At 47.0% G+C, this 27,765-nt stretch overlaps 2 protein-coding genes across 8 annotated transcripts in view; one reads left to right on the forward strand and one right to left on the reverse strand.

The window, feature by feature from the left end:
• WHAMM (WASP homolog associated with actin, golgi membranes and microtubules) overlaps positions 1-426 on the reverse strand; it is a 24,629-nt gene extending 24,203 nt beyond the window's left edge. The window contains exon 1 of the mRNA XM_034668887.1: positions 4-426. Coding sequence (XP_034524778.1) covers positions 4-299 — 296 coding nt within the window. The 5' untranslated portion in view covers positions 300-426. The remainder of the gene's footprint in view (positions 1-3) is intronic.
• The window catches only part of FSD2 (fibronectin type III and SPRY domain containing 2), a 45,333-nt gene continuing 17,993 nt past the window's right edge, over positions 426-27,765 (forward strand). The window contains exons 1-8 of one of the 7 annotated variants that reach the window (XM_034667812.1): positions 426-1,201; positions 3,010-3,209; positions 3,782-4,349; positions 21,262-21,911; positions 22,048-22,143; positions 23,667-23,897; positions 25,939-25,961; positions 26,954-27,075. In XM_034667812.1, coding sequence (XP_034523703.1) covers positions 21,318-21,911; positions 22,048-22,143; positions 23,667-23,897; positions 25,939-25,961; positions 26,954-27,075 — 1,066 coding nt within the window. In that variant the 5' untranslated portion in view covers positions 426-1,201; positions 3,010-3,209; positions 3,782-4,349; positions 21,262-21,317. Of the gene's footprint in view, positions 1,202-2,749; positions 4,350-21,261; positions 21,912-22,047; positions 22,144-23,666; positions 23,898-25,938; positions 25,962-26,953; positions 27,076-27,765 lie in introns of all 7 variants that reach the window. The other 6 variants (XM_034667815.1, XM_034667814.1, XM_034667816.1 and 3 more) reach the window with 6 other exon arrangements.

Here is a 27,765-nt window from a genome sequence, read left to right on the forward strand (position 1 = left end):
CGCTCCAGCGGCGGCCACAGCGCCGCCAGCTGCCGGTGAGCGCCGCGGAGCCCGGCGGCCGAGAGCAGGCCCGCCCAGCTCGGGGGGGACGCGGCCGGCTCGGACTCGGACTCTGGCTCGGGCCGGCTCCCCTCGCGCCGCCGCCGCTGCGCCGTGCGGTCGTGACAGGTCACCGCGAACTTGCCCTCCGTGTCGTTCCAGGCCACAAGGAAGCGTAGCTGGTGCTGCTCGGGCTCGGCGAAGAGGTCCTCGCGGACCGGCACCCAGCCCTCCAAGCTGTCGGGCTGCTCGTCCTCCATGGCCGGCGGCTCAGCGGCCCGCGGACCCGGCTCTCACGCGCCCGGCCTCCCCGCACCCGCAGTGGCGGGCCTCTGATCGCGGCATTCTCGCCAGACTGCGTTCGCGTCAGCGCCCGACGGGCTCATCCCCGCGGCGCCTCTGATTGGCTGTCCGCGCGTGGGCGGGTTCTCGGCAGCCAATCAGAAGGTCAGAAGGCTGTAGGCGTCCGGGCCCTGGGAAGTGGTCCCTGTCGCAACCGTGTCCCGGAGCCCGAGAACTTGCACCCTTGCCTCACCTTTTCCACCTTTGTACCTACTGACGTAGGAAAGTGTTCGTTACATGAAAGAGTTATCGTCTTAGCCTCCTGCGCTAAACTGCGAACCTCTCGAGGACGGGGACCAGCTGATTCGGTCCTTGCTCAGCAGGACGCCAGTGAATACCGGAGGGTTCCTGCGCCCGGGGACGGTGCAAAGTTTCTGAAGACCAAACGATAAATCAAACGTAGGAGTTATTGGCTGAGTGCCTCTAAGCGGGTTAAATATGTGGGTAAAAGTCACACATTTATTGTTACTGATCCCACAAGCTTTCATGGAGTGTCTGCTGTGTGCAGGTTTGGGGGGGGCGGTGCAAGAGGGGCGGACACAAAACATGTGTCTCTGTCTGCATCCCAGCTCCTAGACCGGATGTTTACATTCAGTGTGTTCCTACTCTTCATGTTACAGCCAAGGAGACGGAGTCCAGCAAAGAACCTTGTCCTAACATACACACGCAGGCTAAGAAGACCACCTGGATCCCCAAGACCTGTTGAAGGAGATGGGGAAATCTAATTTGAACGTGGGCATGGGATGTGACTTGGAGGGAATAAGACAGCCCTGGTCTGTGTCCAGGAAAAGCACAGCGTCCACCGAGAAACACAGTGCAGGTCAGCTTCCGTCCTGAGTGCACTGGGAGGGGTGGGGAAGGGGGTTCGGGGAAAGGAGGTGGGGGGAGATGCCCCAGAAGCCGAGAGGAAGAACCCTTCTCCGAGACTAGGCTCCTGGGATTAGATTCAGGAACCAGTGAAAGAGCTTTTGAAGGTTTGCTGCTGGAGTTGCTGTTATTCCCCAGGGAAAACAAGAAACCAGGGCCAGCCTGGAGCAATGGTTAGGGCATCTGTCCCCACTGAAGATGATCCCGGGGTATCTAGAAACCTCTGTGGAGGTCTAAAGTTGCTTGTCTGAGCTCTCCAGCTCCCCCCATCCCCTTTAATGCCTGCATGGGGCTATGGGGCCTTCGACTCAAAACAGCTGCTCTTGGCAGTCCTCTTGGTGAGAACCTGTTAGTTGAAGGGATTTATTTTTTCTGAAACCATTTTTTAATATATTATCATAGTTAATATGATTTAGTTATAATTCTTTAAGTCTGTTTTAGTATCTTTTTTGTGTATTCTTTACAGTATGTCTTTTTGCTGTATTTATTTTATACTATTTTATCATTTTTGGTAGTCTTTCTAATTTATTTGCTTTATCAAAATGACACTAGCAGGGGCGCCTGGGTGGCTCAGTCAGTTAAGGGTCTGCCTTCAGCTCAGGTCATGATCCCAGGGTCATGGGGGGGGCTGCTCAGTGGGGAGTCTGCTTCTCCCTCTGCACCTCCCCTGCTTGTGCTCTCTCTCTCTCTCTGACAAATAAATAAATAAAAACTTTTTTTAAAAAAATGACACTAGCAGGCTTTCTAATTATAAAAGTAATTTCTACTTTTGTGTGAGGGATGGATGCTTGTACATTCTTAGAAAAAAATAAGGGCAAGTACCCACCAAACATAGTAATTGCTGTTACCAGCATACATGCCTGCCTTATATTCACTTTATGGTTCTTTTGTAATATTTGCCTTTTTCTAAACCAAATACCATATATTATTTTTCAATGAAAAATATTTTTAAAAATTAATAAAAGGTGTATATATAATTGTTATTAAAATAGGTACCATCAAAGATATAAAGAAAAAAGTAAAATAATTTGAAAGAGTTAGACCCCGCTCTCAGTTTATATGTACTATTATATATAATGTTGTATATGTTTATATATTTATATTATATATTACACTACATATTATATACTTACATTATATGTTAGGTTATATACAGTATGTTTATATATCTATATTGTATATTTATATATCATCCAATATATATATGATTATGCTGTTTGATATTTTACACTTCTCTTCTACTTACAGATATATTGTGGGTATTTTCCACATAAAAAATAGGCATCTACATGATTATTTTTAATACTTGCCAATATTGAGTTGACTGTATTGTAATTTAACAAATTCTATATTGACAGACATAGATTAATCTCAGTCTTCTGCGAACATACGTAATGCCGTGCTAAACAAGATTCTTGTAGATACAGCTTTGCATAAATTTTTTCTTTCAATTTTTTTTCTTTTGATATTTTATTGTGCTTCTAATATTTTTATTTTATAGATACCTGGCAGTGATGGTATTTTTCAAATGACATTTTGATTAAGGTGTAAAATTCTGAGATCAAATCACCATAAGCAGACTTTTCAAGGAAATGGCCCAGAACCCGGTTCATGCTCTCAGGAGGGAAACTGGTGGAGCAGTTTCTCTGGAGAATGCTGTTGGTGGGCTGCAGGGAGAGTTGGAAGTCCTGTCCTCTATCCCCAACCCCAGTGAGGGATCTTCAAAGAGACCCTTCAGAGAGCTTGCTATATCTCCTGTAGGTGGGCCAATGGTGGCCTGAGGTGAACGGATTGGCTGCTTCCATGGCAGAGCCAGGAGATGTGGCTGCATTGGGTCTGACTACCTCCCAGAGTTTGCAGGGACCAAGGATGGGCCTGCCTCCTAAGATCCAGATGTGAGCCAGCAGGAAGACAGTCAGCAAGGAATCATCAGATCCTGCCTAAGAGAGCCAACTGTGTGGGTAAGGAGACCTCATTTGAGAGATCTTGGAGGTGGCCCACCAGGGCCGATGAGGGGAATGCGAGTGACCCCCTGGAACAGAGGGGTTCTCAGCCTGGTTGTGGAAACTCAGGGGAAAGGTCTCCATAATGGGAAACTCCAGAGTTGTACAAAAACTCCCATGAGAGAGGGAGGAAGAGAAAGAGGAAGGGTGCAAAATAGAGAGCTCTAAGCACCTGCCAGCCCAGAGAGCCTGAAGCTAGCATCCACTGTGGCATCAACTCCATTAGGAGCTGTCTTATCACCTTGGCGCCTCCTGCCCTGGCATTCCACCAGCAGCTCAGGGAAGAGGTGTGGGGAGAAGAGGCCAACCTCATTCCTCCTTTCCCAGGGCACACTTCCAGCTAAAGAGGCCCAGGCCGGGTAGGGGAGAAGATTTTGATACTGGCTAAGCTAACTTTGACTTTTGCATTAATATTCTGGATGGTACCTTCAGTTACTGAATGGAGACTGTCTTCAAATGATTCTAGGACTGAATGTCACCTAAGAGGGAGCAGAAAGTCATGGGTCTGCTGGGTTGTGTTTTTTATCCAGAGAGGGGAATGATTCCCACTGTGAGTACATATGAAAGGAGTGGTGGAAGAAAAATAAATGAAGTTGCATTTGATTACCGTCAGAGCTGTGCTTGTTCAAAACACTTTGGGAAAAGACCGTCAGTGCAGATGGAAACTGCCTGGCTCGAGGACTGTCCGACGCCCTCTCTCTCTGCATGGCCTGCAGCTGCCCTCCTGCCCTCTGCACACGACCGGCCTTCCTAGCAGCTCGGTGGAGCTACCGGCCTCAAATCCTCCCAGTAAATGAAGAAACTCGGGAGACAGCATGTGACCCCTCCTGGTGACACTTGAGCGGTAAGAAGTGCAAGACAGCCTAGGCAGGTCTATATTTGGACTTTCACACATGGCAGGCCTGTTGCTATTTGCAGCGGGAGCCGGCTCATGTTACCGTCATCTTCCGCGCCCCAGTGGCAGAGCCCCTGCTGTAAGCCAGGCAGGGGCAGCCTTCGGGGCACGCACAGGTAACCTGGAGGGAAATCCTCAGTTCTCTAGCCGTTCTCCAGAGGCCTGGGAATAAAGGAAGAACCCACGGACCCTTAAATCAGCAGGCAAGTTTTTGGATAATCCTGTTCTTCTAATGCAAAGGGTATTACTAGAAACTCAGTTGCTTACTGCCACAAGGTTCATGCAAAATCGTTCCTTTAGGGAAAGAGGTATCGTCTTATATTGCAGACATGTAAATGGCAGTCAACAGTGGGAATGTTTTCTGTGCCGTCCTGTAGCACGGACTCGCCTTGGTTGAATGTGGTGTTGGTACAGGGTGTGAAAGCCTCTGTGCAGATAGAGGCTGGCGATTCTCGCAATGTCCCCTTAGAATATTTTTAGTGCAGGGGCCCAATTGCTAGAACAGTTTGGAACCCTACATAGTGTTATCTTCTGGCTACGGTGCCGGGCTGATTAATACATTTTATTTTAATCTGTGTGTACCTCCCGACAAATCATAATTTCATGTTTTGATTGAAATATGGAAAAACTGGATTACAGTCATTTTTCACCTGTTATACAAACCCCTCCTCCCACAGAAAGCTTTCAGGTTTGGACTGTTTGTAAAAGCTGATTTGAGCTATTTTGCGTCACTGTATAGCCAACGCTTTAAAGCAAGTGTCTTTAGCTGCCGCTCGGGAATTGCCAAGGGCTACATGGGTGAGCTTCTGAAATTATAGGCAAAATTATGTTTGTGCCATTATGGGCTCACTTTTAGGGAGAGAATTCACAGCTATCAGTAGATTCCCAGAGGCGCTTGTGCCCCATAGAAGGCTAAAAATCATTTTTGTAGGGGACTTTTCTAATTAATGCGCTGGGACACACCTCCCATGTAAGACTTAAGCAAAAGTCTTTTTTTTTTTTTTTTTACTGCAGCCGTATGGCCTAGAGTAGAAACGATCTAGCTACTGTGTTCTTTATAGGATGTGACCTGTTTATTTCTCTTAGGTTCAGTTTCATCACTTACAAAATGACCATTTATTGTTAATGTTCCTTTCTCCCCCAATTCTGAATACTTTGCTAAGACACTGGTCGAGTCCGGGCGTTGAGGGGGAAAGTGCGTGGCAGCTGTGGGGTGTGTTGCAAACCTCCCACTTCGGGGCCGACCTCCCAGACCAGTTTGTTTGTCCAAAGGGGAAACGCAGGCCTGGAAGAATTTGTGCTCATTAGATTTGTTCTTAATGTTTTCCAGTCTCCTTGATTGTGTAACAGTTCAATTTGGTGTTTCACTTTCCAGCTTCCGGTTGAAAGAACTTGTCAGCATGATTTATTGGTAATACCCAATTCTGGTTTTCTCCCTTTTGGTAGCACAGAAGTGTGTTATTTTTAGCAGGCTGCTCCGGGGTCTGTAGGTGATACGGTTTAGTGGAAAACTGGGTCTGGATCCAACAACTCTTTACCTGCGGGGCTGTGTGTCCAGCATGCAGCACAGGGCCGCACACAGAGTAGCCCCAGATCACCCCTTGTTACATGAGATTGGGCGTGGCAGGTCCTTTCTCTGCACAGAAACTCAGTTTCACCATCCTAAAATCAGGACGTTGAATTAGATGCTGTCCCAGGGCCCTTCCATCCCTAGAGTTCCACACCTCTGCCTGGGCCCCCTGGGAGCGCTCGCCATGAGGACTGGTGACCTCACAGCCAATGTCTGTGCCTGGATGTGAGGCTCTTCTGCTCTGGGGCCTTCTCCCATCTTCAGCTGCTTTCAAGGGACAGAATGATCCCACAGCAGCCATGGGTGGCTCCACCCCACAATGGCCACTGTGTGTCTTCACTTTCTGACCCTGGTCCTCACCCTTCATGAGTGGCCCGGTGGGAGACACCGAGGCCCAGATAACGATACTAGCAGCCACCCCCACATTCATGACAGCAGCTGGCATGGACTGAGGACTTACTTTGAGCCACGTGCTGTGCTGAGCATTTTACACAACATTATATTATTGCATCTAAAAATTTTTGCATACATGATGTCATTTCATCTAAATGCTAACTTCATGAGGCAGGAACTAGCAAAAAGCCCATCTCATGGGCTCCTGAAAGTAAGGCCCAGAGAGGTGATGTCGCCAAGGCTACACCCCTAAGAAGTAGCAGAAACCGAACGCGAGCATAGAGCTTTCTGAATCCAGAGGGCGCGGCCTTAGAGAAGGGTGAAGGCTGGGCTGGGGGATGTTATCTGGAGATTGAATTGATAGAACCGGAATCAGGGACACTCTAAGGGACTCCTGGGGCTCACGGCCAGCAGACTCTAGAAACAAGATGGTTTTAAGAAATGTCTGCCTGCAAGATGACACTCAGGTGTGGCCCTGAGCGCTGTAGCCGTGTTAGCTTAGCTAATCCTCGCAACAAATACCCTCCGCTCACATGGGAAGAAGCTGGCTCAGAGCTGCTTCGACATGTGGTCAAGGTCATAGAGTGGTCAAGGTCATAGAGTGAGAACGTCATCGGCCCCAGAAGCCATGCTCTTCTTTGTGCCACGCTGCCTCCGGCGAAGCCGTCCCCGCCTTGAAGCGCTTCCCCGGCCAGGAGCTGGGCTGAGCATTCACTCGTCCAGTTTCTGCCCGGTGAGGCTGCGTATCCGACACCCCCCAGACCTCCGTGTCCTGGAGCGACAGACATTTCCTGTGTGCGCGGCTTTACTGAGATACACTTGACATCCGACACCGGCTGGTATAGGGTCTGCCCTGCGATGGGGTGATACACGTCTGCACCGTGAGACGGTGACCCCAACGAGGGTGTTCACCGGAGGGTCCCTCACCTCACATAATTACTTTTTGGCGTGCAGTGAGAACATGAAGTACACAGTGCGGTCTTATTGACCGCAGTCACCACGCCGACTCATCTTATAACCGGACGTCTGTTCCCTTTGACCAGCATCTCCCCGTGCCCCCCACTCGCCAGCCCCTGCAACCACGTTCCAGCGTCTGTTTCTGAGTTCACCTTGTTTGGAGTCCACGTCCATAGTGAGATCATACAGTCTGTCTTTCTCTGCTGAGTCTTCTCACTTAGCGTAATGCACTCAAAGTCCAACCAGGTTGTTGGAAATGGCAGGATTTCCTTCTTTTTTATGGCTAAGTAATATTCCATTGTGTTTATGCCTATCTTCTTTATCCATTCATCTGTTGATGGACACTTCAGTTGTTTCTGTGTCTTGGCTACTGTGAATAATGCTGCAATGAACATAGGAGTAGAGATCTCTCTTTAAGATNTTAAAAAAAAAAAAAAAGATTTGGTCTCTTAACCAACTGAGCGACCCAGGCGCCCCCTCACTGTGGTTTTGATTTGCATTTCCCTGATGATGAGTGATGTTAACCATCTTTTCATGTGTCTGTTGGGCATCTGGATGTCTTCTTCATAAAAATGTTTAGTTATGTACTCTGTCCATTTTTTAATCAGGTTATTAGGGCGTTTTTGCTGTTGAGTTCTATGAGTTCCTTACATATTGTGGATATCAGCTGTCATACACGTAGTTTGCAGGTATTTTCTCCTATTCCATAGGTTGCCTTTTCATTTTGTTGATTGTTTCTATTGCAGTGGAAGTTATTTTTAGTTCGATGTCGTCCCGCTTGTTTATTTTTGCTCTTCTTACTTGTGCTTTTGGTGTCACATCCAAAAAATTGTTGCCAAGACCGATGTTGAGGACCTTTTTCCCTTGTTTTCTTCTAGGAGTTTTATGGTTTCACGCCTTACATATAAGCCTTTAATCTATATCTTGAGTTAATTTTGGTAAGTGGTATAAAATAGGGGTCTGATTTTATTTTTTTGCATGTGATTATCCAGTTTCCCCAGCGCTATTTACTGAAGAGACTGTCCTTTCCCAGTACAGGGTAATTCCGATTAGCTAGGTGGCCAGACAGGCAGGAGAGCAAAGACAGCATTCAGAGCCCCTTAGGATGGAAGGCTCTGACTGGTTTGTTGACAAGTAAGGGATGTGGGGTTGTAGGATGAATCAGAGCAGGGGAGAAGGCAAAGTGTCGTCTCCTCTTTGGCCTTGGGAACCATGGAGGAGAGACGTGAGCGAAACTCGGGGTGATGCACGTGCTGCTCGGGAATGGCCTTTGGGTCTGGCACGTATGTGGGGGTGTAGAGGGAAGGTTTCCTGGTCCATCTCAATGCTAGTTGTGAGAGGATGCAGACCCATCATAGGGGGCTGTGTCCTACTTCACCTGAAGCCACACTTCCCCATCCCTAAAGCAAGCTCTGTTGTGCGGAGATGCCAGGACTACCCCAGCAAGAGTCTAATTGTGGGCAGGGTTCTTACGAGTAGCCCCAAAGAACACCCAGGCTCTGGGGTCCTCATAAATTGCAAACGCTAAGGAGGCAAAGCACTGACCCCAAAGCCTCTTGCTTTGTGATGCTGCCTCTGGGAGCAGCCTTCATCTATCCCCTCCCCCCGCCCAGGGGGTAGACCAGGTCTCCGTGGACCTGTTGGTGGTCCAGGACACAGCGGAGCTAGTACCTCGTGCATCAGTCCCGCGTGGTCATGGTACTCGGCCTCAGCACAACGTACTGAAGCTCACTGTCTTCCGTGTAAGGGTTTTGGAGCCTTCGAGAACAGGACTGAAGCTTTCCTGAACCCTAATGTGACGTGCCCGGTCTCAGAGTCTGGGGAGTAAAGTTTCCTTATGTGGCCCAGACCCCAGAAACCAGTTGCATGCGTGGTATGCGGTGAGGGGAGCCCCTGGCTGCTGGACGTCAGCCCCTCTGGGTGGTGCTGACGGAGGAAGTGAAACAGGAGCATCCTATGTGAACTGCAGAGCAGAACAGGGAAGAGGCTAGATTCCCAGGGGCTCACCAGGGCAGGGCCTGTGTGGTCCATCCCCACTGTCCCCCCACACTCAGAGAAGGCCAGTCGGCTGCTGTGTTTTGTCTTGCCATTAGCACAAGCTGAGGTGAGCCCATGGGGATGTGTGAGGGACCTCCAAGGAGGGTTATTACCCCGATTAAGTTGGAAGAGTGACATTTGGGACAGAGCCCAGATGAAGAGAGGTGACCGGGGGCTTCCCCAGGTTAAGGGCGGAGCAGGTCTCCATCCCTGGGATCCAGAGTCTACTATGGGTCTTCCTGAAGTAAGGCCAGATGGGGTATTGGGTCAGTCCTCTGTGCTCCTCATCGGCCCCCTTAGCGTTTCCCGTGCTCACAGGACAGAACAGGGAGGGTGTGGGGCAGGCAGCAAGAGGAGCCTGGCGGCTATCTCCAAGAGTGGAGAGGCCTGGGTCACAAGGGCAAAGGGTCCTCTCTGACCAGCCTTGAACATGGGCCAGGTTCTTTTCCCTGAGAGAATGTGTAGAAAAGCTGAGTGATCCGTGGTCTCTGCAGACAGAGCAGAGGAACTGATATTAAACTGAAGGCCTATAGCAGGAAATGCAGGAAAGGGGTCAGGACCCAGACAGTCCGTTCAGGACATCACAGGCATTAGAGGCCAGAGCATAGCGAGGCTGAAGAATGGGTTCTCCAGAAGGGAGCCCAGTCCCTGGGACTTGAGGCATCTGCTACCGTGTCCCGTGGGGGTGATCACAGGCTTGCAGCTCGGGAGACAGGATCCGAGTTGTCACACCACACATTGGAGTGGAGAAAGTGAGAGGCGATGAGCTCCATCTGGCGGTGTCGAATTTGGGGAGAATGGGAATGTTCAGGCTCCGGCTTCTCTAAACTTCTGTCTCTGCTTGGAGCAGAGGCCAGGGCCAGAGACAAGGATTTGGAGCCACTGGCAGAGAAGGGAACACAGAGCCACGAGAGTGGACGAGATCACCTGGGGCAGGTGGAGAGGGAGAAGAGGAACAGGGATGGAAGCCTAGGGAAGGCTGGTGTTAAGAGCAGCCCAGCGGGGGACTCGGAAAGAGTTCGGCCGTTCCAAGAGAAGCTGGCAGGCTGAGCGGGGTCAACAGGATCGAATGTCACAGAACAGCCAGCAGAGCACGGGCCGGTGTCCATGATTTCACAATTAGGCCAGCAGAAAATGCTGTATTTTTTCAAAGGCAATCAGAAATGGAGAAAATGGAAAGAAAAATGAATGGCATTTTTTATATAGCTTTGGGGTGGTTACTAAAAGAACAGTGTGTCAGCAGAGGTCACAGAGGCCCTCACTGCAGAAAGACCAGCACTGTGGGTCGGGGAGGCCGCTGAACCTGAGTCCTGGGCGCAGCTGCAGCGCGAGAAGTTAGACAAACAGCTGGCCGCTGGCTCTGATCCCACAGTGGAAATTAACAGGGGCTGTTTGGATCATAATACACATTATGACAGGGCTGGGGGGCGGGCAGTGCTAAACCGTATCTTTAATTTTTTTTTATTTTGTTATTTCACCCCCAAATTTGTTGTATATACCATGTTGGAATAGTTTAGTAATAATAGTTTTCCTATTTTTTATTTATTTTATTTTTTTAAAGATTTTATTTATTTATTTGAGAAAGAGAGACAGAGAAAGCAGGGGAGAGGGGCAGAGGGAGAAGCGCAAGCAGACTCCTCGCTGAGTAGGGAGTCTGACAACGTGGGACTCGATCCCAGGACCCCAGGATCATGACCTGAGCCAAAGGCAGATGCTTTGACTGAGCCACCCAGGCGCCCCAGTGATAGTAGTTTTTTTTAGAAAGGCATTAGGCTTACCACAATTCATTGTTAAAGGGGGCATTAAGAACTGGATTGTGGGGATGATTATACAACTTGAGAAATTTACTAAAAACCATTGAATCATGTACTTAAAACAGGTGAATTTTATGGTATATAAATTATATTTCAATAAAGTTTTTTTCAAAATAGATTAGTGAGTAAGCTAAGCAGCTCACAGGATTCCTGGTTTTATGTAGGAATAAGTGGTTGATAAAGTGCTTCTGCAGGTTAATTAGAATGGTGGAACAGTTCAATGGATAGAAATTTTGGCCGATATTTGGACATCAACTACATCTGTTTGTGACTTATACAGTTAAATGAAAAAAAAAAAAAAAAGAACAAAAACTGCTTCTCTAAACCAAAATGTCATTCTCAGGGGCACCTGGATGGCTCAGTCGGTTGGGTGTCTGACTTTTGATTTTGGCTCAGGTCATGATCTTGGGGTTCTGAGAGCAAGCTCTGTGTCAGGCTCTGTGCTCAGTGGGGAGTCTGCTTGAGATTCTCTCTCTCCTTCTCCCTTTGCCCCTTTCCCCGCTTGTGCACGCACTCTCTCTCTCTAATAAATAAATCTTTAAAACAAAAAAAGTCATTGTGTTTTGTGTGTGATTAGTGGTCTTCAAATTCTTTTGCTCGTGACCTCCCTTAGAACATTTACTAAAAATTTTTATCAAAAGTTTAGGGGCGCCTGGGTGGCACAGCAGTTAGGCGTCTCCTTCGGCTCAGGGCGTGATCCCGGCATTATGGGATCGAGCCCCACATCAGGCTCCTCCGCTCTGAGCCTGCTTCTTCCTCTCCCACTCCCCCTGCTTGTGTTCCCTCTCTCGCTGGCTGTCTCTATCTCTGTCAAATAAATAAATAAAATCTTTAAAAAAAAAAAAAAGTTTAAATAACCTTGTATTAGGTGATGGTTTCTCAGACATGATATCAGAAATACAAGCTCAAAGGAAAAAATGATAAATTGGACTACATCCAAATTAAAAACTTTTGTGCTTCAAAGGACACCTGCAAGAAAGTGAAAAGATAATTTACAGAGTAGGAGAAAATACTTGCAAATCATACATCTGATAAAGGACTTGTATCCAGAATATGTAAAGAGCCCTTACAATTCAACAACAGGGGTGCCTGGGTGCCTCAGTCGGTTAAACATCTGGCTCTGGCTGAGATCATGATCCTGGCATCCTGGCATCCTGGAATCGAGCCCTGCATCAGGCTCCCCACTAAGCAAGGAGCCTGCTTCTCCCTCTCTGTCTGCCCCTTCCCCTGCTCATGTTTGCTCACTCTCTCTCTCTCAAGTAAATTTAAAAAAACTCAACAATAAATAAACAGATGACCCAATTTGAAAATGGGTGTATTAAGGTTTTCCAGAGAAACTGAATCCACTGGGGGGGGGTACGTGTATATGTGTAAAGAATGTGAGAGAGACATTTATTTTAAGGAATTGGCTCATGCAGTTATGGATGCTGGCAAGTGAAAAATCTGCAGGGTGGGTCAGCCGTCTGGAGACCCAGGCAAGAGCCCATGTTGCAGTTCAAGTCTGAAGGCCATCTGCTGGTAGAATTCCTTCTTGCTTGAGGAAGGGCCACCTTTGTTCTGTTAAGCTGTACAACTGATTGGATAGGACCCAGTCACATTATGAAGGGCCAATCCAATTTACTCAAAGCCCACCAAGTTAAAAGTCAACCTCATCCAAATAACACCTTCACAGAAACATTGGAAATAACATTTGACTAGATACTTGAACACCGTGGCCCAGCCAAATTGACACATACAATTAACCATCACAGTGGACAAAGGATTTTGAATACACATTTCTTCAGAGATAATAAACAAATGCCAGTAAGTGCATGAAAAGATGCAGACATCATTATCCATGTGGAAAATACAAATCAAGACCACCATGAGCTATCACATCACGTCTACTAGGATGGCTCCCGTCAAAAAGATGGACCATAACGAGTGTTGACTGGGACATGGAGGAATTGGAACCCTCCTACTCAACCAGTGGGAATGCAGAAATGGTGCGGCCACTTTGGACAAGAGTTTGCCAGTTGCCCAAAAGGTTAAACATAGTTACCTCATGGCCCAGCAATTCCACTCATCAGAATATACCCAAGAGAAATGAGGACACATGACCACACAGAAACTTGTACATGAACTTTCACAACAGCATCCTTCATAATAGTCAAAAAGTGGAAACAACCTGGGTATCCATCAAGTGGATATGTTATCTGTAACATAAACAAAATATGTTATCCTCCTACACTGGAATATCATTCAGCTGTAAAAAGGATACATTGTGCAACATGGATGAACCTTGAAAATATTATGTTCAGTGGCAAAAAGCTAAACACCAAAGACCACGTGTTGTATGATTCCATTTATATGAAATGTCCAGAATGGGCAAATGGAGACAAAAAGTAGATGGCAGTCATCAGGGGCTGGGGGAGCAGGTTATGGGGAGTGACTGCCAATGAGTATGTGGTTTTTTAGGAAGTGATGAAAGTGTTCTGGAATTGGATAGCAGTGATGAGCACATAACTCTAAGTTTATTGAAAATACTAAATTATACACTTTTTTTTAAAGGTTTTATTTATTTATTCGACAGAGATAGAGACAGCCAGCGAGAGAGGGAACACAAGCAGGGGGAGTGGGAGAGGAAGAAGCAGGCTCATAGCAGAGGAGCCTGATGTGGGGCTCGATCCCATAACGCCAGGATCACGCCCTGAGCCGAAGGCAGACGCTTAATCGCTGTGCCACCCAGGCGCCCCATAAATTATACACTTTTTAAAAAAGATTTATTTGAGAGAGAGAGAAGAGAGGGAGCACTCAAGTGGGGGGAAGGGCAGAGGGAGAGAATCTTCAAGCCGACTCCCCGCTGAGCACAGAGCCCAATGCAGGGCTTGATCTCACGACCCTGAGATCATGACCTGAGCCAAAACCAAGAGTCTGACACTTAACCAACTGAGCCATCCAGGCACCTCTAAATTGTACACTTTAAAAGCTGAACCTTATGGTGTGTAAATTATATCTTAAGCCTTTATTTTTAAAAGTACAAATAGTTTCAAAAGACACACTTTCTGGCATGCTATAAATGTTTACATTTCCAAATAAAATTATTTTATTACTCTTGGATTTATTTAATGGACCCTTAAATACTATTGCAGTGTGATGCCCTTCATCAAGTATGCTAAAAAATGCAACAAGAAGCTCTTACAGGGTGTCTGGGTGGCTCAGTCAGTTGAGCATCCAACTCTTGGTTCAGCTCAGGTTGTGATCTCAGGGTCGTGAGATTGAGCCCCACATCAGGCACCATGCTCAGCATGCAGTTTGCTTAGGATTCTCTCTCCCTCTCCTGCTGCCCCTCCCCCTCATTTCTCTCCCTCTCTCTCTCTCTCAAATATATAAACCTTAAAAAACCCTCCTATAACATTAGAAATTTTACCTTGTTCTTTTTTTCTCCTTGAGCTTGTGTTTACAGTTAACTTCTCAGAAGAGAAGTTTCAGAGTTTTGTCCTAATGTATTGTTTTTTTATACTTAGGAAGTCTTTTATTGATCACCTATGAGACTTCTCTACAAAAAAAAAACCACACATATATGCATGCAATTTAAATTTTTTTATTTTTCTGGAATCATAAGGCCCTAAATGGTAACCTCTTTTTTCTTTGGATTAATTTATCAATAGAATTTGTAGTCACATGTGAGCAAAACAAATACGTTACAAATTTTGACGAATAATTATTAAACAAAACAAAATGAACTGGAAATGCATTTCTTAATGAGGTGGATGGGGCTTTTCTTTTTTTTAAAAAGTTAATTCATGTTTTCATGTATGAATTATTATATATTTATTACAAATTATTATAGCAATGTCATTCAACTCTTTGAACTCTTTCTGAAATGTATGCCAAAAATTACATAGTGATCTATTATGAAAAATAATTTTTAATCATATGTCAGCTGACACTTGATTAGATCCTCTTTCAGTTTTGTTGAATGCAAAGAATTGGAAACCACCTTGCTTAAAGAGAATGTTTCTTACCCATCCCTTAGCTGCTGTCCTGACCCTTGCAAACCATGCAGGACGATAAGTAGTTATTATTTGCTGTGCAGCAAATAATACACTGTTCCTTCTCTCCACCTGGCCATCCCCTCCCACTCCTTTTTTCACATTTGGGCTCCTTCAAGGGGTAGCCTTTACACCATTGATCTTCAGACTACAGCATCTGTACATAAAGACTTTCCAAGGGACACATGGACAGGGATCATTTAAGAGTATTGGATTCCAGGGGCGCCTGGGTGGCACAGCGGTTAAGCGTCTGCCTTTGACTCAGGGCGTGATCCCGGCGTTCTGGGATCGAGCCCCACATCAGGCTCTTCTGCTATGAGCCTGCTTCTTCCTCTCCCACTCCCCCTGTTTGTGTTCTCTCTCTTGCTGGCTGTCTCTATCTCTCTGTTGAATAAATAAATAAAATCTTTTAAAAAAAAAAAGAGTATTGGATTCCAGATGCTTAACATAATATTTAATCTTTCCCAGAGCTGCTCTCTCTCTTGAAATGGGCCAGCAGTTGAGACTTCATGCAGGTTCATGTTCACAATATTCCTTCCTCTCTTTGTTACAAAAGTAAAACTGCACCTCTCAATTATCCTGAACATGACATTGCCCTATAAGATTTCATGGCCTTGGAATTTTAAAACCTCCAGTGGGGGACGTCTGGGTGACTCACTTGGTGGAGCATTCAACTTTTGGTTTTGGCTTAGGTCATGATCTCAGGGACCTGGCGTCAAGCCCCCATGAGCCTGCTTGGGATTCTCTCTCTCTCCCTCTGCCCCTCCCCCAACTCTCAGGCTCTTTCACACTCTCTCTCTCTCATAAATAGATAAGTCTTTTAGAAAATAAATAAAAACCTCCAGTGGGCTAAATGGAAGGACAATTTGAAGTATTGGTATCAATGTTACTAGAGATAAAGAGGAGGATTTTATAATGATAAAAGGGGCCAATCCATCAAGAATATATGACAATTATAAATGTATATGCAGGGCACCTGGGTGCCACAGGCGATTGAGCATCTGACTCTTGGTTTCAGCCCAGGTCGTAATCTCAAGGTTGTGAGATCAAGCCCCGTATCGGGCTCCGTGCTCAGCACAGAGTCTGCTTAAGAGTCTCCTTCTCCCTCTGCCCTACCTCTCTCTAGAATAAATAAATGAATCTTTTAAAAAAAAAATGTATATGCACCTAACAACAGGGCACCAAAATACATGAAGCAAAAAGTGACATAAATGGAGAAAGAGACAGTTGGAGACCTCAGTACTCCACTTTCGATAACAGAAGAACTAAGAAGAAGATCAACAGGGAAATAGGGGACTCGAATAATACTTTAAACCAGCTAGACTTCACAGACATCTAGAGAACACTCCACCCAACACCAACAGAAAACACATGCTTCTCAAGACATATAGAACATTCTCCAGGATAACCCAAACGCTAAAACAAGCCTCCATAAGGTTAACAGGATAGAAAGAATACAAAAATATTTTCTCTGACCACAATGGAATGCTATTAGAAATCAATAACAGAGAGGGGCGCCTGGGTGGCACAGCGGTTGAGCGTCTGCCTTCAGCTCAGGGCGTGATCCCGGCGTTATGGGATCGAGCCCCCACATCAGGCTCCTCTGCTATGAGCCTGCTTCTTCCTCTCCCACTCCCCCTGCTTGTGTTCCCTCTCTCGCTGGCTGTCTCTATCTCTGTCGAATAAATAAATAAAATCTTTAAAAAAAAAAAAAAAAAGAAATCAATAACAGAGAAATTTGGGAAGTCACAAATATGTGGGAATTAAAAATACATTCCTAAATAACCAGTGTATCAAAGAAGAAAGCAAAAGGGAAATCAGAAAATAGTTCAAGATGAATAAAAGTAAAGATAAAACATACTAAAAGTTTTTGCCACGTTATTGGGATGCGGCAAAAGTGGTGCTTAGAAGGAAATTTATAGCTACAAATGCCTGTATTTAAAAAGAAGATCTTAAATCAACACCCTAACCTGCCACTTGAAACACTGAAAAAAGAACAGCAAACTGCACAGAGCAAGCAGAAGAAAGGAAATACTAAAGATTGTAGTGGAAATGAATGACGAAGGGGTAGAAAAACAAAAGAGAAAATCCAAGAAAACCAAAAGCTGCTTCCTTAAAGAGATCAGCAAAACTGACAAGCTTTTATTTAGACTGACTAAGAGGAAAAGAAGACTCACATCACTAGAATCAGAAATGAAAGAGGGGACATTATTACCAACCTCACAGAAAGAAAAATAATTAAAAAGAATACCATGAACAATTGTATTCCAATAAATTAGGTAACTTAAATGAAATGGACAAATTCTTGGAAGGACACAAACTACCAAAAGGCTCAAGAAGAAATTGACAATGTGAATAGGACTATAAAAATAAAGGGACTGAATTAATGATAAAGGGGAAAAAAAACAACTCATGAAGAAAAGCCCAGATAGCTTCACTAGTGAGTTTCCAAACATTTAAAGAAGAATTAATGCCAATCCTTCACAAGTTCTTCCAAAAAATAGAAGAGAAAGAATATTTCCCAACTTATTCTGTGAGGCCAGTATCTCTCTGACACCAAAACCAGACAAAGACATTACAAGAGAAGAAAACTATAGGCTAATATTTCTTAGGAATATGAATGCGAATTCATCAAAAAATACTGGCAAACTGAATCCAGTAACGTGTGTGTGTGTGTGTGTGTGTGTGTGTGTGTGTGTTAAACACCATGACCAAGTGGGATTTATCCCAGGAATGCAAGATTGGCTTAACCTCAGAGTTGGCAAAAAGTTCTTCGATAGAACAACAGCAAAAGCACAAGTAACGAAAGAAAAAATAAATTAGACTTCAACAAAATTAAAAATTTTTGTGCTTCAAAGGACACCATCAATAAAGATGGGAGTGTTTGGCTGGCTCATTTGGTAGAGTGTGATTCTTAACCTCGGGATCATGAGTTTGAGCCCCACATTGAGTGTGGAGACTACTTAAATTTTTAAAAAACAGGTTTTTTTTTAAAAGATTTTATTTATTTATTTGACAGAGAGAGAGACAGCCAGTGAGAGAGGGAACACAAGCAGGGGGAGTGGGAGAGGAAGAATCAGGCTCCCAGCAGGGGAGCCTGATGTGGGGCTCAATCCCAGGACCCTGGGATCATGCCCCGAGCCAAAGGCAGACACTTAATGACTGAGCCATGCAGGCACCCCCTAAAAAACAGTTTTTAAAAAGGTGGCCCCTGGGTGGCTCAGTTGGTTAAGCATCTACCTTTGGCTCAGGGCATGATCCCAGGGTCCTGAGATCAAGCCGCATATGGGTCTCTCTTCCCCATGGGGAGACTGCTTCTCCCTCGCCCTCTGCCTGCTATCCCCCCTGCTTGTGCTCTCTGTCTCTGTCAAATAAATAAGTACAGTCTTTGAAAAATAATAATAATAAAGTAGAAAGACAACCTACAAGATGGGAGAAAATACTTGCAAATTATTTATCTGATAATGGACTAGTCTCTCAAATGTGTAAAGAAATCTTACAGATAACCCAGTTAAAAGTGGGCAGACCGCAATGACATACTATTTCACACCCACCAGGATGGCTATAATCAAAAATTCAGATAATTAACAAGTGCTGACAAGAATGTGGTGAAATCGGAGCCTTCATACACTGCTGGTAGGAATGTAAAATGGTGGAGCCACTTTGGAAAACAGGTAGTTCCTCAGTTAAACACGGAGTTACCCTATGATCCGGAACCCCACTTCTAGGTATATACCCAAAAGAGATGAAAACATATATCCGCCCAAAAACTTGTGCACAGACATTTTAGCAGCACTACTTATAATAGTCAAAAGGTGAGAACAACCCACATGGAAAGGGAGATATGCAGGGCCGCCTGGATGGTGCTGACGGTTGAACATCCAGCTCTTGGTTTCAGCTCAGGTTGTGATCTCAGGGTCGTGAGATCAAGCCCCACATTGGGCTCCACGCTCAGTGGGGAGTCTGCTGAAGTTTCTGTCTCCCTCTGCCTCTTCCTGCCACACTCTCTCTCTCTCTCAAATAAAGAAATCTTTTTAAAAAAGGAAAATATGCAAATTAGCTGATGAATGGATAAATAAAATACAGTATACCCGTACGATGGAATATTATCTAGCTCTACAAAGCAATGAGTAGTGACACATGCTGTAACACGGACGATTCTTGAAAACATTATGCTGTGAAAGAAGCCAGTTACAAAAGACAGTATACTATATGATTCCATTTAGATGATTCCATTAGATGAATCGAGTATATTATATGATTCCATTTATAAATCAATAGAGACAAAGTAGATTAATGGTTGCTCAGGGCTGGTAGAAAGGAGGGAATGTGGGTGGTGATAGCTGAAGAGTACAGAGTTTCTTTGTGACGGGATGAAAATGGTCTAAAATGGACTGTGGTAATTGTTGCTCGTTTTCGTGAATATACTAAAAACTCTTGAATTATACGCTTCTGACAGGAGAATTGTATGGTATGTCAATTCTGTATCAGTAAAACTATTGTAAAAAGTAATCTAACATAATAGTTATGTGCCGAGAAGAAAGCAGGGACTTTGGAGTCCAACAGACTGTGTAATCCAGGTCCTGCAAGAAGCAGGCACTAAATGGGATTCGATACACCAGGGTTTTAGTAGGGAAAGCACTGGTCTGAGATAAAATGGGGAGGAAGATAGGAGAGGCTGAGAGAGCTGTCAGCCCGTGATGCAACCCCGGCCACATGTGAGGGAGGGAAGGATGGTGTGGAGGAGTCACCCCAGTGTGCCTTGCACCCTAAGAAAGGTTTGGGAAGGCTGTCCAGGAGTCCTCCAGCCAAAATCCACCATCGGAGGAGTTTTGTGTCAAGCAGAAATGGATCTGCTTTCGTAGCCCTGGTGCACTCTGTCATTGGATGGAGATGCCTGTGGGAAGTGTGTCCTCCATGCGATGTGATGACGGCTTTCAGAGCACAGCCGAACAGCTGGTCACCTAAGCTCCCTGTAGCTGGACATCTGTCAGGTGCAGTCTCATGCCCACCACACAGACTAAGGTTCAAATCCCAGCACAGCAACTTCCTCACCATACAACCTTGCACCAGATACCCCATCTCAGCCACAGTTTTGTCATCTGCAGAATGGGGATAATTGCAGTGCCTACCACACAGGGGTATGCCTAGAAACCGCTGAGCACAGAAAAAGCACACAGTAAGTGCTCAGTAAGTAATAGCTGCTCCTTTGTTGTATTTACTACTTTACCACTTATTATTTCTTTCTAGAATTTATGTACCTCCATTAAAGAATAAACATCATAGTCTGTACAATGAGTATTCTGTTTATTTTACTTAATATCATGCTGTAAGTCTTTTCCAAGTTATCATTTGCTCTTCCTAATATTTTAAAGTCTGCATTATATTCTATAGAGCACACATATCCTAGTTTACTTAACTGTTCTCCTAATCATTAGGGCTTTACAATTTGTTGTTTGATTGTTTGCTGTCATTAAAATTTTTGTGGGCATCTGGATGGCTCAGTCAGTTGAGTGTCCAACTCTTGATTTGGGCTCAGGTCATGATCTCAGAGTCGTGAGATCGAGCCCCAAGTTGGGCTCTGCCCTGGATGTGAACCTTCTTAAGCGTAAACCCCTCCCCCCCCAAAAAAAAATCTGTGATGGATATTTTTATATAGAAACAGCCTCCCCCTGTATTGGATATTTCCCTTCAGGGTCCTGATGGGGATTACTAGCTTAAAGAGTGGGAACATTTTTAAGGCTCCTGATCCATGTTATTCAGTTTGCTCTCCAGGAAGGTGGGGCTAGTGTACCTTCCAACCCAAAGCATGGGAGAGTACCCAGTTCGCTGTACCCTACCCAGGCTGGGGACCTTCCTCAAATGTCTGCTTACTGGAAAGGCAAAGTGGCATCTTACTTATTGGTTCTCTGTTACTCATAAGGATGCACCATTTCCCAGATGCGTTTGCACAAGTGATTACTTAGTGAATTGTCCTTGCACACTAATTTATTGAGATCTTAGTTTTTCTATCAATGTATACTATTTGTTTAGTAATACTTGCCTGAGACACTTCCCATTATTTGTCCTCTGTTTTAATGGAGAGGAACCTAGTGACATTTCTCTGGTCATTTCTGGTCCCCTTTAAGCTTAGAAAGCCCCTCCTTCCTGGAGAAAGTGAACCTCTCTTTGTAGATGGCTCAAAGTTAAACCACAGCTGACCTGCTCAGACGATGTTGTTTTTAAAATTGTGAGTGAGTGGAGCCCAATGCAATGACCATTCACTGGGGTGGCCTCATAAACAGGCTTCCTCCCTCTTTGTGTGTCCTAGGCCCCGGACGCCCTGTAGGAGCCGCGTGGGAGGAACTCGGCAGGTGCAGAGCCGCCATGGACCGGGAGGCCGCGGGGGCTCCCCCAGACTTCCACTTCTACCCCCTGGATCTGTATGACTCTGAAGACCAGCTGCACCTCTTCCCAGAAGAACACACGCGGACGGGAAGAGACGTGCACGCCGAGATGAGCAGTGAGCCCGGGGAGGCGGCCGCAGGTAAGGCCCAGAGGGACCTGGAGGAGGAGGTGGACGAGCTTGTCCACTTGTACGCGCTCAGAGGTGCTGGCGAGTGGGGCGCCGAGCTCGTGGACGGAAGCGCGCCCCACATGGAGGTTTTGGACCATCAGCCGCAGCTGGCCGCGGCCGGGGCGCAGAGGGACTGGCGACTGGGGGTCGAGGCCGAGGACCACGGCTACGCGGGCTGGGGCGCTGCCGGCCACAGCCGGGAGCTGCGAGAGGCCTACAGGTACGCGCATGGCCGAGCCAGCGAGGAGTACGAGTGCTACGTCATCCCCGAGGAGGAGGACGAGGACGAAGCCGCCCTGGTCCTCTGCGTCACCTGCAAAGCTCCAGTAAGGGCGGTGGAGGTTTCTGACGAGCACAGAGAGCACGAGGTGATCCCACTGAGCAAGGCACTGCAGAGTGCCAAGGTAAGCAGGTGTCCTCGGTCGTTCTGTGGGTAGTGCGTGCGTGTCTCAGGTAGGCAGGCAGGGAATGAACGTCAAAGGCCCTCTACAGAAGAGAGAGAAGCGCGCTAACATCTCCTGGGGTTCCTCTGTTCGCTAGGATGAAATCCACAAAAACATGTTCAAACTGGAAAAGCAGATTATCGAGATGGAGAATTTTGCAAATCACTTGGAGGAAGTTTTCATCACGGTGGAGGTAAGAGCGGGTGTGGTGAACCCGTCACACACACGTCAGACCCACACCCCAGCCACACGTGCCCGGGTCAGCGGCTGGGACAGGTGTGAGAGAATCTGCCCTGACTACGCCCTCCCAGGGGACCATTGCCTGTCCACGTTCTCTCCTGAACGGGAAGCTCCCCTCTGTCTTTCTAGCCTCAGCCCTGCTGCAGGGTGGGGCTCTTTCGTGGCCCAGCCTTGACCAGGCATTGCAAGACACCCATCCTTCCTTGTTCGTGTCCCCAGTTGTTATCTGTGTCTCATAAGATCCATACCCATCCGTGCCCGTCACCGACATGTCACAGTTCCCTGGGTGAGCCTGTTAGGTATACAGTGCTCCACGGTGTTGCCGGCACTCAGCCTCACCATCCAGCTAAGGTTCGCCAGGACCGAGATCAGGGGACTCTCCACCCCTCTTCTCTCCCTGCAGATGCTCTGCTTCTGTGAATAAATACAGCCTCGGACTGTATCCGCGGGAGCACCTCATATGAATTAGCTCAGCCCCAGGCCCCTCTCCCATGAAGCTAGAACTTACAAGGGAGGGGGACTATTGCACTAATCCCCGATGCAGGGCACAGGGAAGGCACGAGCGTAAGGTAGCGGTAGGAGGGAGACGTGTGCACCCCCCTGGACAGAACTCCCTACACCCGCGCTGGCAGCTCTGTCAGATCAAAGTCAGTCACCCCCAGTGAGTTTTCCCTTTCACACCAGCACCGGTGCCATCGTGAGCAAGTCTTAGAAAATGCTCAACAACTTTTCCCCGAGTCATTCGTAAGAGCCTCTTCTTTGGAAGTGTTTCTGTTGTCTGGTGAGGCTGGCATCAGTCAGAAGCCGCAGAGCTCGCTTGGCCTTCCAGCCTAAGTGAGAGGCCTGGTAGTTGACAGGCTTGAGTGAGTAGGACTCATCTGCTGTGCCCCAGGGTTAACACTGCTGCGAGCCTCCCTCTGTCCTCCTGTGTATCCTCGTCTACTAGACAGTGCCATCTGCCACAACCCTCCCTCCCCTTCCCTGTCATCGTGCTCTTAGTGGATGTGAGGATTTGTGTGATTCTGGTGTTTGTGTGATGCGAGCATCAGGGAGCAGAGGTGAGTGTTGCGAGATGTTCGGGGCTCAGGAGGGAAAGCTAGTGGGCATATTCCAGGGCAAACATCTCTGTGTTAAGGTCCAAGGATGCAGTGGCAGGCTGATTCCTCACTGACCATCTTCCAAGGATGCATCGGCCACAGCAGAGGTGGGGCGGCGTGGGGGGAGGGGGAGGGGGAGAGGTGCAAAATGCTGCCAGGAGAGAAAGCCATGCTCCTCATTGAGATTATCCCGGGTTCTAGCCACAGACTCCTGGTCCTAGCTCCTACTGTACCCACCCCAGCATCGTGGCAAGAGGTGATAAGACCCAGGGAAGGTGATTAAACATCTCTGGCTGGATACATTTCCATGCCCCCAATGGCTCTGTAGCCAACACACCACATTCACTGAGATGATGGCTGAGGTCAACCCCTCTTGCAGGAGAACTTCGGAAGACAAGAACAGAACTTTGAGTCACATTACAACGAGATCTTGGAAACACTCGCTCAGAAATATGAAGAAAAGATACAAGCTCTAGGGGAGAAAAAGAAAGCAAAGTTGGAAGCCTTGTATGGACAGCTTGTCAGCTGTGGGGAAAACCTCGACACCTGTAAGGAACTCATGGAAACCATAGAGGAGATGTGCCATGAGGAGAAGGTTGACTTCATCAAGGTCAGTCATGAGATGACACGAGATCATGAACCCACGTGACAGTGTGGCTGGGGCAGGTTAGTGTGTCTCTTCTCTGCCTGGAGGCGTTGCTGTTGACCGCTGCAGTCAGCCTCCATTTGGTTTCTGGATGTTCATGATGACGAGCTGGTCACGCACATCTCCGCGCAGCTTTGCCGTGAGAGGCTGGCTCACCCCTTCCCTCCGCCGTTGCTCGGGCCTCCACCAGCCTCAGTTCCTCTCTCCCAGACACCCGTCCCCTCGCCGGGAGCCAAGCAACTCAGCACTCTGAGAGTTTTCTTGTCACCTCAGGTGGCCTGTTGGAGCCCCGGGGAGGAGCTTGTCCAGGCTAAAAGCCACCTCTCACTCTCCAGTTACAAGGGGACCAATTTTAAATCTTTATAAATTCAAACATGCAAAAAAAATAAATCCATCTTTTAATTTCCTCGAAATCCAGTTAACTCTGACCTCAAGGCCCCATGCCACCAGGCAATGGGAATTTCAGCCTTGGTCAGAGGTGGGGTCCCCTTTCTTCACAAGGTCCCACAGGACTCTGGGGTCGTTGTGGTGTCGGGGTTGTGAGGGAGGGGCCTTCACTGCCAGAGCTTCCCAGTTGCCAAATACGGCCTCACACTGACCCCGGGCCCGTGGCCGTCCCTCCAAGCCAGCAGCACTTCCTTCCTGCTCCTGCCCTGCTCGTGCTCCTGCTCGGGGCAAGGGACCCGCGACAGAAGCTGGAAGGCAAGTCGGCAGGCACCGTGAGAACCCCCGAGACGCAGACCTCGTGAACCACTGGTCTCACAGTGTCGCTGTATCTCAGAGACGTGATCCCGATGTGCGGAACGCGGTATGTGCGAGAGCGTTCTCACTGATATCTGTGGCGATGAAACCTTGGAAACAGATGAAGTGTCCGTTAGCAGAGGGACGGCTACGTAGACAATGGCGTTCCCCTTCAACGAACTGTCACGCGGTCTCAGACTGGCCGTGCGGAAGAGCATCTGTTCCGTGGGGCGCTGGCGCCGAGTCCGTTCGGAGCCAGAGCGCGGGCCTCGGCGGGGGGTCTCGTTAGAGTGGGGGGCATGGCTGCCGCTTTTCTTTTTCCTCATTTCTAAATTTTAAAATGTGTTTATATCATTATATAGCTCGAAAAACAAATTTTTATTATTTTTTTATTATGATATGTTAGTGACCATAAGTACATCATTAGGCTTTGATGTAGTGCCCATGGTTCATTGTTTGCGTGTAACAGCCAGTGCTTAGCCATCAGGGAAATTCAAATCAAAACCACACTGAGATACCACCTTACGCCAGTCAGAATGGCAAAAATGGACAAGGCAAGAAACAACAATTGTTGGAGAGGATGTGGAGAAAGGGGATCCCTCTTACACTGTCGGTGGGAATGCAAGTTGGTACAGCCACTTTGGAAAACAGTGTGGAGGACCCTCAAAAAGTTAAAAATAGAGCTACCCTATGACCCAGCAATTGCACTACTGGGTATTTACCCCAGAGACACAGATGTAGTGAAGAGAAGGGCCATATGCACCCCAATGTTCATAGCAGCATTGTCCACAATAGCCAAACTGTGGAAGGAGCTGAGATGCCCTTCAACAGACGAATGGATAAAGATGTGGTCCATATATAAAATGGACTATTACTCAGCCATCAGAGAGAATGATTACCCAACATTTGCAGCAACATGGACGGGACTGGAGGAGATTATGCTAAGTGAAATAAGTCAAGCAGAGAAAAACAATTATCACATGGTTTCACTCATTTGTGGAACATAAGGAATAGCAGGGAAATCAGTAGGAGAGGGAAGAGAAATATGAAGGGGGGTAAACAGAAGGGGGAATGAACCATGAGAGACTATGGACTCTGGGAAACAAACTGAGGGTTTCAGAGGGGAGAGGGGTGGGGGAATGGGATAGGCTGGTGATGGGTATTAAGGAGAGCATGTATTGCATGGTGCACTGGGTTATATGCAAACAAGAAATTTATTTCCAAAATCAGTTTGATATTTTCTCCTTTTCCTCCTCCTTTTTAGGATGCCGTGGCTATGGCTGACAGGTAATACTTTTGTACTGAAACATATTATCTTCTTCTGTTCCTTTTTCCTCTAGTTTTCCAAATAGACTCAGTTCCCCTTGGGTATATGGTCCCAGTTTCAGCTTTCGTGTCTGCCCCTAAGATCAAATAGCACTGGTTTCAGAGGGAAGATGGGGATCACAAGGACCCACTAGTATTGAATCCCAGGATCCCAGGGCTGGAAGGGAGTGTATGGCAAGGCCCAGCCAGCAAGTGTGTGGTCAGGTCTCCTCCATGAGCCCCTCCGTTCACCAGGAGGAACCAGGATCCAGTGTCCCTAGCATCCCCTTGCTGTGCCAGAACCCAGACTATGCACTGCAGAAAGTATGCACATCGTGGAGTCAGACAGGAGTTCAAATTCTGCTACCCCCCTGCCCATGACCCTGGGCAGGGCCAGCCAGCCTAGGACCCACCTTCCTTATCTGCAGACAGGAATAGTTTTACAGGAATTAAATGAGACAATGTCTGTAAAGCAACATGAATGGTGAAGCTTGATAACATAAGGGTTAAAAGAACAGGTTCTGGCAAAGGACAGACCCGGTTTCAGATTCTGCCCCTGCCACTCACAAACCCTGTGACTGCCAGGGTCAAGAGCACTCAGAGCCCCCATCCACCGTCAGCAGGTTGAGTATGCTTGGCCCCATGGAAAAGAAACCCCAGAGTCTGTACATCTTGGGGCCTGGGGTGACGTGGGGATGGGAACTTCCAGATCAGCACCTGTGCATGCCCCCCAGCTGAACCCCCTCCTTCCCCTGCCCTCCGACGCACAGATCATTCCCACCCACCCCCACTGGAGATGCCCTGGGTCAGTCACGAAAGCAGATAGCCCAAGGCAACCAGCAGCATGTTAAAATAAAGAAGCAAAAATTCAGCAAAGAGGCCCTTCTCATGTATTGCTAGTGACCCAGCGCAGTAGACCCACCCTAAGGAGTGTGTCCCTTCATCCTCATTGGTGTGTCTGTTTATACCAACAGACTTGGGAAATTCTTGAATACAGAAACAGACGTGGAGATCTCTACACAGCCTGACTTTGAAGACCAGACTCTGGACTTCTCTGATGTGGAACAGCTAATGGGCTCCATTAACACCATCCCAGGTGCGTATTCACCTGTGTGCACACCCCACACAAAGTTCCAGTTCCCTGAGCTTTGAGTTAGCCATTTTGATGGCTAAAAAAATCATAAAGATTTAGAAACAAGTGTTCTTTCACTCTAATTTCACGTCTTTATGGCTTATAAGGGGGACAGCAGGGGCTGACCTCCCCTGGGATAAGTGCCTACCTCACTTTCCAGGGAGCCAACATCAGGCCCCGGGCAGCCTTGAAATACCTTTTGTTTATAGCCTGTCCAGATTCATAAACACCTGTTCGCCTGCCTGAGTTACTCCAAGTAAGTAGCCTGAATTTTATTCACTTGACTAGCACAGTGGCTAGGAGATGAGCTCCGGAATCCCATGGAGCTGGTGAGAGTCCCAGGCCTGCCACTTCCTAGCTGTGTGACTCTGGACAACTTGCCTAACTTCTCAGAGTCTTGGTTTCCTTTTCCACAAAATGAACATAATAATGGCTCCCGGGGATATGGTGAGAATTACGTGAGGTGATGTATGTATGACACGTTACATGGTACAAGCTAACTCTTAAACATATTATTGTGATTACTTATTTCTAACAATAATACTGTAATTCAGCTGTTTTTGTTTTGACTGCTCACCTTCTCTTTCTCACCAGCACCCAACTACATTGTCAAAATGTTGTATATATCATTTTAGGTTTTTCCTTTACCCAGAT

The sequence above is a fragment of the Ailuropoda melanoleuca genome, chromosome 9, assembly GCF_002007445.2.
Source record: "Ailuropoda melanoleuca isolate Jingjing chromosome 9, ASM200744v2, whole genome shotgun sequence".
Taxonomy (NCBI): Eukaryota; Metazoa; Chordata; class Mammalia; order Carnivora; family Ursidae; genus Ailuropoda; species Ailuropoda melanoleuca.